This window comes from Mus pahari, chromosome 19 (genome assembly GCF_900095145.1).
Source record: "Mus pahari chromosome 19, PAHARI_EIJ_v1.1, whole genome shotgun sequence".
In the NCBI taxonomy this organism is placed as follows: Eukaryota; Metazoa; Chordata; class Mammalia; order Rodentia; family Muridae; genus Mus; species Mus pahari.
The window spans coordinates 9,924,710-9,935,396 of NC_034608.1; the positions used below are offsets into that span (position 1 = coordinate 9,924,710).

Here is a 10,687-nt window from a genome sequence, read left to right on the forward strand (position 1 = left end):
AAGACCTCAGCTCATTGATCTGGTCAGTCTTGCTATGTGGATTCTTCTGGGGATCTCAGTCTCTACCTTTGGAGTCTAAAACAAACAGGCCACCATGCCACCTTGGCATTTTTATAGGCTCTGAGTATGCAAATTCTAGTTCTCATACTTGTATGGTAAGTGCTTTTGCCCCAGGAAATCTCCTCAGTAAACATACACCTTTTCTATACCATAAATATAGCACAATCTTCCAGTTCTCATTTTCCTCTTTTGTTCAGTTATTAATTTTCTTTCATGAATATAGTATCCAGAACCTGTAGGACATATTTTTTCAAATTCATAAAATTTCCCCAGTGAAGTACAATTTTATAGAATAAGATCAATCATAAATGTAGAAGTAAATTTTCTACTCTCTATATTTGAAAGAGTTCGAACAAGCAAATAAAGTTTAATACCATATACAATCAACATAAAATTTAAACAGATAAGCATATGAAAATTTTGTTATTAGTCTTTATTCTTTTGATATTAAGGATTAAAAGTCTCATGCTAAAATGCCATCTCTAAAAGAACTCTACATGAGGGGCTAGAGAGATGGCTCAGAATTTAAGGGCATTGGTTGTTCTCCCATAGAACTTGGATTCAATTATATGCCCAGAACCCACATGGTAGCTCACAACTGTCTACAACTTCAATTCCAGGGGCTCTGACTCTCACATATTAAGAAAATATAAGAAATCAATCATAAAAAAATCCTACATGAAGCTCTGTCTTAATAAAAAAGCATTATTAATCAATTCCTCCCACCTGAATATCATATACTCAGGCATGCTATGGCTATTTTACTCATGTGGTAAGGAATTCTCTAAGATGGGGTCAGTTTGTAGTGTTAGATTAGCCATGGCATCCTCTTGCAAAAAAAGTACATTTAAATTGTGAAAATGAAGAAATAAATTTGGAAATAAGTTTCCTATTGTTCAACAGAACATAAGGGCAGACAGTTGGGTAGCCTGAAGATAAAACCCCACCTATCAGATCCAATACTGGGTTGCTCTTGGGTCTGTAAAGTGAATAGAAGGTGACAAAGGTATTTGAACAATAGAAAAACACGAAGAAAGCCACAAGCAGAAGGATGCTATGGGTGGCTCTCTTTTCAGAAGATGCATGGAGAGAGACACTGAAACTGTGGACATGCCGTGTACTCCTATTGTGTCTGAAGAGGAGGCTCACCATGTAGAGGCTGGACCATATCATGAGAAACACAAACAAGACGTCTCTAATTATTAGTGCAGTTACAAGTGACATGGTGGTGTGGTGGCGAACCTGGCTACTTCGGCAGTATATCTGGGAATACCTCGAATCCATAAGAGTGAAGTTGATTTTTCCCTTTACATTTTCAACCATGGGAAGATAGAGAAATGTGTTGATGATCCAGATGATGAGGAATAATGGAAAAATGCATGACTCAAGCTTGGATTTAAGCCATGCCCACTTAGAATGTTTAGAACTGAGAGTGATGGCTTGAAATACACTCAGTAGCAAGATAGTACAGAGGGAAAGGCCCCTAGTAACACTGTATGCATATAAAACTGCCTTACATGCAACATCATGGAAAAGGATCCTGACTGCAAAGGATCTCATGACATCTGGTATCAGCTTGAACATGATGCTCAACACATTGACAAGCATTAGATGTGTGAAGATCATATCTATGGGCTTCTTCTGATGAGGCTGAATTAAGAAGATGTACATGTATAGTATGAAGAGGAGCAAGTTTCCCATGAGTCCGATGAAAACTTCTGACAGGAGGAAGAATCCAGAAATTAGGTTTCTTAGAAACATTATCTTAATGAAGTCTTCATTGTTCTACTAGGATAAGGCAAACCAGGCAAATATACATATATGATGTTGTGATGTTAAAATCAGTGGACTAGGTGGATGACTATAGTGATTGATAGATAAGCACCAGGAGACTGTAGCAAAATGTACACTATGGATTAGTGGGGACCCTTCCAGGAACTGGATTCCATTATTTCTGAGAGCCTGAGGGTAGAAAAGTCAGGGTTAAAGAATGCATATGGAACCTTGCCCCACCACCAGCACATTAGAGTTAAAACCAGGATACATTTTAATCATATGATTAAATAGGCATTGTAAAGTACTTAAAAGCTAAACATTGAGAAGACAATCCATTAAAAAAATGGTACAGATTTCTTTTTTTATGGTGACCCTTTTCAATTGGTAATTTTATTTATTTACATTTCAAATGTTATCCCCATTCCCAGTTTCCCCTCCACAACCACCCTATTCTCCCCCCTTCCTCTATGAGGGCACTCCCCCCTCTACTCCTGCCTCAGCAGCCTAGCTTTCTCCTATCCTGGGTCATCAAGCCTCCACTGGACCAAGGGGCTCCCCTCCCAGTGATGACAGATAAGGCAGTCCTCTGCTACATATCCAGCTGGAGCCATAGGTTCTTGCTTTGTACTCTTTAGTTGGTGGTTTAGTCTCTGGGAGCTCTGGGCAGCCTGGTTGGTTGATATTGTGCTTTATATGAGGTTGCAAACCCCTTCAGCTCCTACAGTCCTCGCCCTAACTTTGCCATTGGGGTCCCTATGCTCAGTCTAGTGTTGGACTGGGTATTGGTCAGGAATTGGCAAATCCTCTCAGGAGACAGCTGTATTGGGCTCCTGCCAGCAGGCACTTCTTGGCATCTGCAATAGTGTCTGGGTTTGGTGTCTGCATGTGGGATGGAGCACCAGTTGGGGCAGTCTCTAGATGCCCTTTTCCCCAGTCTCTGCTCTACTCTTTGTCCCTTTAGACAGAAGCAATTCTGGGTTGAAATTTTTGGAGATGGGAGGGTGGCCCCATCTCTCACCCTGCGGTCCATGGCTAACTTCTGTATATGGTTTCTTCAGATCCCTGCCCCTCTTTGTAGGGTATTTCAGCTAATGTCATCCCCACGGTGTTCTGGGAAACTCATGCTTCCCTGGCTTCTGGGTCTACCCCAGTTTCCATTCCCCATTGCAACACTCCTCTATTTAATTTCCCGACTTCTGTACATCTCCTCCACCTCCTCTCATATCTGATTCTTCCCCTCTTTTCCCCCTCCCCTTTTCTCTTCCTTCCAAGTCCCTTTCACCCTCTAGTTCCCTTGATTGTTTTGTTCTCCCTTCTAAGTAGGACTGAAGCATCCACTCTTTGGTCTTCCTTCCTCTTGAGCTTAATGTGATCCATGAGTTGTATTATGAATATTCCACAGTGTTTGTCTGATATTCACTTATCAGTGAGCACATACCATGTGTGTTCTTGTTTTAGGATGAAATGTTCTATAGATATCTGTTAAATCAGTTTGGGCCATAACTTCTCTTATTTTCACTATGTTCCTGGTTAGTTTCTGTTTCCATGATCTGTCCATTGATGAGAATGGTGTGTTGAAGTCTCCCACTATTAATGTGTGAGGTGCAATGTTGATTTTTTTTGATATTAGAATGGCAACTCTAGCTTGTTTCTTGGGACCATTTGCTTGGAAAATTGTTTTCCAGCCTGTTACTCTGAGATAGTGTCTGTCTTTGACCCTGAGGTGGTTTCCTGTATGGAGCAAAATGTTGGGTACTGTTTATGTATCCAGTCTGTTAGTCTATGTCTTTTTATTGGGGAATTGAATCCATTAATGTTAAGAGATATTAAGAGCTGGGCTCTGGTGTCACACACCTTTAGTCCCAGCGCTTGGGAGGCAGAGGCAGGCAGATTTCTGAGTTCCAGGCCAGCCTGATCTACAGAGTGAGTTCCAGGACAGCCAGGGCTACACAGAGAAACCCTGTCTCAGAAAAACCAAGAAAAAAAAAAGATAATATTAATGAATAGTGATTGTTGCTTCCTGTTATTTTTGATGTTATTTTTATGTTTGTGTGGCTATCTTCTTTTGGGTTTATTTTAAGAAGATTTTTTTTCTTTGTCTAGAGTGTAGTTTCTCTCCTTGTGTTCGAGTTTTCCATCTATTCCTATTCTTTGTCGGGCTGGATTTGTGGAAAGATATTGTGTAAATTTGGTTTTGTCATGGAATATCTTGGTTTTCCACCTATGGTAATTGAGACTTTTGCTGGGTATAGTAGTCTGGCATGTCATCTCTGATCTATTAGGGTCTGTATGACATCTGTCCAGGTCTTTTAGCTTTCACGGTCTCTGGTAAGAAGTCTGGTCTGACAGCTCTGCTTTTATATGTCACATGACCTTTTCCTCTTACTGCATTTAATATTCTTTCTTTATTTTGTGCATTTGGTCTTTTGACTATTATGTGACAGGAGAAATTTCTGGTCTAGGAGATTTTTGCTTTTTGCATTTTCTTTGACTGTTGTTTCAATTTTTTCTATTGTATCTTCTGCACCTGATATTCTCTCTTCAATATCTTATATTCTGTTGGTGATAATTGCATCTATGACTCCTGATCTCTTTCTTAGGTTTTCTGTCTCCAGTGTTGTCCCCCCTTGTGATTTCTTTATTATTTCTATTTCCAGTTTTAGATCTTAGATGGTTTTGTTCATTTCCTTCATCTATTTGATTGTGTTTTCCTGTAATTCTTTAAGGAATTTTTGTGTTTTCTCTTTAAGGGCTTCTACCTGTTTTGTTTACCTGTGTTCTCCTGCATTTCTTTAAGGGATTTATTTATGTCCTTCTCAAAGTTCTATATCACCATCATGAGATAATATTTTACATCAGAGTCTTGCTTTTCTGGTGGGTTGGGGTATCCAGGGTTCACTGTGGTGGGAGAACTGGGTTCTGATGATTCCAAGTAGCCTTGGTTTCTGTTGCTTACATTCTTGCCCTTGCCTCTTTCGATCTGTTTATCTCTGGTGTTAGCTGGTCTTGCTGTCTCTGACTGTGTCTTGTCTCTCCTGCAAGCCTGTGTGTCAGTACTCCTGAGAGACCAGTTCTCTTCAGGAGGAATTTGTGTATAGAAAGCTATGGCACAGGGTCAGCTCCAGGGTGCAGACAGAAACCAGAAGGTTCTTATTCCCGGTTGTCCCTTTGTTCCTGTGTCCTGATGGCTTTGGGTGGGTCCCTCTTGGGCCAGGAATTTGAGCAAATTTGATGGTCTTACCTGTGCTCACAGGAGACCAGCTCTCTCCCAGTGGTATTTGGTTATAAGAGAGCTATGGCACAGGGTCAATTCCAGGAACAGACGGAAAACCAGAAGGATCCTGTCCACCAATATAGATTTCTTTAAAATTGAAAGAAAATACCTTAGGAAACCCTTTTTTAAAATGTTCAACATCATTAGTCACCAGGGAAATGCAAATTAAAACTACTTTGAGATTTCAACTTAGCCCAATCAGAATGGTCAAGATAAATAAAATAAATGTTAGCACAGGCTGGGGATGATGCAGGGAGAGGGTGGAAAGGAGAACTGGTAAACTCACTATAGAAATCAGTGTGGCAGTTCCTCAGGGAGCTGGGAATAAATCTACCGCAATACCAAGCTATTCCCCTCTTGGGCATATATTCAATGGATTCTAATATTTATCACAGAGACACTTGCTCATCCGTGTTCAGTGCTACTCTGTTTGTAATAGCCAGAAATTGGTAACAGACTAGAGGCCCATCACCTGGTGAATGGATAATAAAAATGTGAATATATATATATATATATATATATATATATATATATATATATATATATATTTCATGAAGTCTAAAGGTTAATGGAGGCTCTGCAAGTAATCATCCTGAGTGAACTCTGACCCAGAGAGATAAACACTGCATAAGCTCTTCATGTGGATGCAGGCTTTGCTATTGCCCTTGTACTTCCTCTCTAAACAAATATATTTTTAGTCATTTGTTTTTTTTTTCTATAGAACATTATAGCACAAGAACAAGCATGTGAGTAGCTCTAACATTGGTTGGAACTCTATTACAAGACTCTGTTAGGATAAGAGTCATTTCAACAATTACCTATCTAACCTATCCAGGTACAGACTTTTATTTCCCTGCCAGTAACTTTACTTTCTGAGCCAAATTTAAGTTTTTTAAAACAACGAGGTCCCCACAATTTGTAAAGTTACTGAAATAAAGAGGGTAAAACTATACCTAAGAATCCAACTATACAAAACAAAATCTTAACCAAAGAAATTTCTGGACAAACCAGTATTCATGCCATGACAGAGAAAATGGATCTGATCAGGAATTGAAGTGTCTCGCCAAGTAATGGCATACATTAGATGCCAACATGCAAGGGTGGTATTTGGTATGCCTTTATGAAATATCATTTTGGCATTCTCAAGCATAGTACCAATGAAACTGGTACATGTTGAGGAGATTCGTGCATGAAAATTTGCATTGATCCTGAAGTGTCCTGAGAGATAAAAAGAATGAGATGTGGTTAGAGAGTGACACCTCTTTGCACACAAAAGCAGCACTGCTGACTCTATGGCTGGGGGGCCATAGAGCAGTTCAGTGACTCTGTTCTATTTTAGCTGAGTTGTGTGCTGGTGCCAATCAAGGGCATATAAGCATTTCAGTGCAACCTTAACCACCCAGGCTCAGTTACATGCTCACCATATGCAGGGTGAAGTCTAAACCCTTAAGCAGATCGTTATTCCAAGGTTAGCTTTGCAGATCAAGATCCTAGATCTGGCCATGTGACCAAACAGGGACCAGGATTGACCCAAATATGCTGAAGTCCCTGGCCACAAGAAAGGGTAAGTTCTTTGTACAAACTATGTCACATCCATGAGACCCAGGCCCACTGTCACTCAGCTATGAATGGGGAGAGAACTAATCCACCCAGAATACTTTCAGTAAAGTTTAGAATGCTGAAAATGGCCTTGGCACAATATACACAATCCACACTCAGAAAAACAGATGGGAGACTGGCCTTGCTGCAGGGATGTGCCTTGGGTCTGGATGCATCATAAGTGCAAATGTCAGAGCAGCATGGGCTGTGGAGACAAAGCCAGAGACTGACTCTCTGTACATCCCCTCAATAAACAGACTAAGACATAACTGTAACCTTCCCTACCATTCACTGCCTGGGATGGCAGAGTCAAAGGAGCATGTGACCTTTGTCTTTAAGCTAGGTGCAGTTCTTTTTTATTATTATTATTATTATTATTATTATTTTCTTTATTTACATTTCAAATGCTATCCCGAAAGTTTCCCATACCCCTCCCCCCACCTCTGTTCCCCTACCCACCCACTCCCACTACTTGGCCCAGGCCTTGCCTTGTGCTAGGTCATATAGAGTTTGGAAGACCAAGGAGCCTCTATTCCCACTGATGGCCGATTAGGTCATCTTCTGCTACATATGCAGCTAGAAACACAAACCCAGGGGGTACTGGTTAGTTCCTGTTGTTGTTCCACCTACAGGGTTGCAGCCCCCTTCAGGTACTTGGGTACTTTCTCTAGTTCCTCCATTGGGGACCCTGTGTTCCATCCAGTAGCTGGCTGTGAGCATCCATTTCGGTGTTTACCAGGCACTGGCATAGCCTCACAAGAGGCCGCAATATCAGGGTCCCTTCAGCAGTATCTTGCTGGCATGAGCATTAGTATCTAGGTTTGTTGGCTGATGATGGATGGACTCCCGAATGGGGTACTCTCTGGATAGTCCATCCTTTCATCTTAGCTCTAAATTTTGTCTCTGTACCTATAGCTAGGTGCAGTTCTAATGAAAGGATTTCCTAGAAAGAGACCACATGGAGACAAGGCTCTCTACTTCCACTGTCCCTGGAACTGACTGGCGCCATAGGTGACACACAATTGTTCTACTTCAGGTTAAGATGAGCTGGTTGTAAATCGCTGCATTTGCTGCTAGTGCTCTCCCTCTACACCCCACACACTGCAGTAGGAAACATAAATTCAGCTGAAGACAGCACTGTGGACAGACAGGATTACAATAAAAGAGGCAAAAAGGGTGGAGAAAATGAGAGTCAAAAACCTGAGAGAAAAACATCCACCCCAATAGTGTGCAAACACACACACACACACACACACACACACACACACACACAGAGTCAAGCACACACCCATCCACCTGCACACATGTATGAGAAAACATTTACCGTCATCACAACCTCAAATAGAACAGTGTACCACCAGAATCCAGGAGAAGAGGAGTTGAAATTGACTAAAATGTACCATTACTAAATTTACCATCCCAGAGTCCTGGTCTACAGAGGATCCACAGCCTTGTGCAGGACCCAAATTGATGAAAGAAGTGAGCAGACCATTTCATGCCCCAGATGAGAAGGCTGGCAGAGTGGGTGAAAGGCCCATCAATCTGAGAGTGTAATTAAAGACACAAAGGAGAAAGTTGGCAAGGAAGTTAGAACTATGGGAGCAAACAGAAACTCTGCAGATGACAGAGCCACTCAATCAAGTCAGAAGCATGGCTGAAAACGGAAGCAGATGAGACCAAGCCGAGGAATTTGTACACTGGAGGATGACATCAAGAATGAGGTATATGTTAAGAAAGGAAAGAGCATTTCCAGATCTGTGGGATACACTCGACCAAACCAAGGTAGATCAAGGTGAGAGAAAGTCTACAGGCACTGACAGGTTAACCAACAGAACTAGAGCTGATGCTCCCCAAACCTACAGAAGAAATGATAGTCCAAACACACTATGAATAGACATGACCAGAGAGGAGCCACACAAAGACATATCATAGACAAGATATATAAAAAAACATGAACCCCAGAACCAGTCTTACATGTTATAACTGTAGAATTGCTGACCCTCCCTCCAAGACAGCCCTGAGAGAATGACATCAGCTGATAAGTCAGCAACCTCAAAAGCCAGGAGAGCTCGAAATGAGAGATTCATAGCTGTGATAGTAACTGGCCTTTCAACCACAGCTGCTGTGCCCAGCACAGTATTCTTCCATTTGATGGTGATGTCAGTGCCTGTCAGGACAAGCACAGAGCAAGGCAGTCTGCAAAGCTAAGGCTCAGAGCTTAGTTGTAACATTCCTGACCACCCTGGAAAGAGGATATGCTTTGAGAGGGTTGACTGAAGAAAGGAGCTTGAAGGTCGTCAGCACAGCGTGGGACTGTGCACTGCCCTGGACAGGGGAAACAGTATCTGCAATCAAATGTAGATGGCAGATGGCCAATGCAAATACTTGTGAAAAGATGAGAAGATGGGGTTCTACACCAGTACATCTAGAACACGTGCTAGAACACATACTAAGATAAAGAATAGAAAATGGCAAACATCTGTGAAGGTAAAGAGATGTAGAGAAAATAAGAATGAGGGAATATATTTGATAGGAGACAGGAGACAAAATATCTGATAAGATCATGATCTGCACAAGGAGGCTGGAAAACTGACATTGACAGGGTCTTCATACCTTTTGGTCAGTCTCAGGCTAGGGTGTTGTGGCATCCTCACTGGATGTGACTCCATCTCACAGACAGATGTGCTGGGAAGGCTTCCTAAACACACTCACAATTAAACGGCCCGCAGAATGGCAGCGTGTATCCTTCCAATTGGCTTGGCCCCCGCCATGGTACCTGAGGCATTGATGGCCTTGTTTTAGTGCATCCTTTTGGGGAACTCAGAGGAATAATATATCAGTCTTCCACCTTTAAAATAAATAAGTCTCCTGGTGAATTTGTTAATCAGACTAAGCCAGGTGCCTTTGGGGACGTACCTTTCCCCCAAGTTGAGCTACACCAGAGAGTCCACTCTGGGAACTGGAAAGTCATTAAAAGTTAGTTCTTCTGTAGTGGTGAATGTCATCACAGCCTTTCAAACAGGCTGAACACTGAACAGGACTCCAGAGAACACACTCTCTGTTCCATGGGAAACCATCATATCTCCTACTCCCACAGTGTGCTTTGAACTTTTCTGTACTCCACGGAGGCAATGATGCCAGATGGTGAATTTTACTTTTGCCCACCATACAGGGATTATTCATGGCTGTAAGACACTTTGTTTCACCTAGACTCTGATTTTAAATTCCTTCCTATGATAATAAAGTACTTATCTATTTTTGTGTTGAGTATTTCTGATACTCACTTGCTGCAACATGAAATTATACATACCCCACATGGCAAGTAAGTTCGTGTACACTAATGTGCACTTATGTCAATGTAACCCTTTCTTTCATCATGTAACAACCACTGTGAACATTTCATATAGCCTTTACTTTCAGGTTTAATGGCTCAAATTTGGAATTAAAAGCAAAAACTGGCCAGGCATTGTGGCACACTTGCAAGGCCGAGATGACTGTATGTCCATGAGATCTATACCAGCCTAGTCTTCACAGTGAGTTTCTTGACAGGCAGGGTTACATAGCCTGATGATTTAGCAAGCAATAAAGCAAACAAATAAATGTATAGATTAGAGTATACAATTGAGAATTTAGAGACTTTTATTCTTTTTTTTCTATAAAGACACCTGTGCATCCATGTTTACTGTTACTCTAAGCATAATATCCTAAATACATAAACAACATAGATGTCCATCAGCTGATGATTGAAAAACAAAAAGTGTTAAATTTACACATTGTAATTTTTATCAGAGTTACTAAAATTGAAAGTATGAAATATATATTTTTGAAATGATAATTATGCTATTGATACCATCTATATTGCTTTAAATTTCATTTAGTATGTATAATTTTTCAATTTTTATTAGGTATTTACTTCATTTACATTTCTAATGTTATCCCCCAAATCCCCTGTTCCCTCCCCCCCCCCGCTCCCCTACC

General features: G+C 41.1%; 1 protein-coding gene across 1 annotated transcript; it reads right to left on the reverse strand.

Annotated features, from left to right (window-relative positions):
• Positions 1 to 873: 873 nt before the first annotated feature.
• LOC110336194 (vomeronasal type-1 receptor 4-like) lies at positions 874 to 1,761 on the reverse strand. Its single transcript, XM_021218642.1, has one exon. The coding sequence runs from the start codon at positions 1,759 to 1,761 to the stop codon at positions 874 to 876; it is 888 nt and encodes a 295-aa protein (XP_021074301.1).
• Positions 1,762 to 10,687: the final 8,926 nt, after the last annotated feature.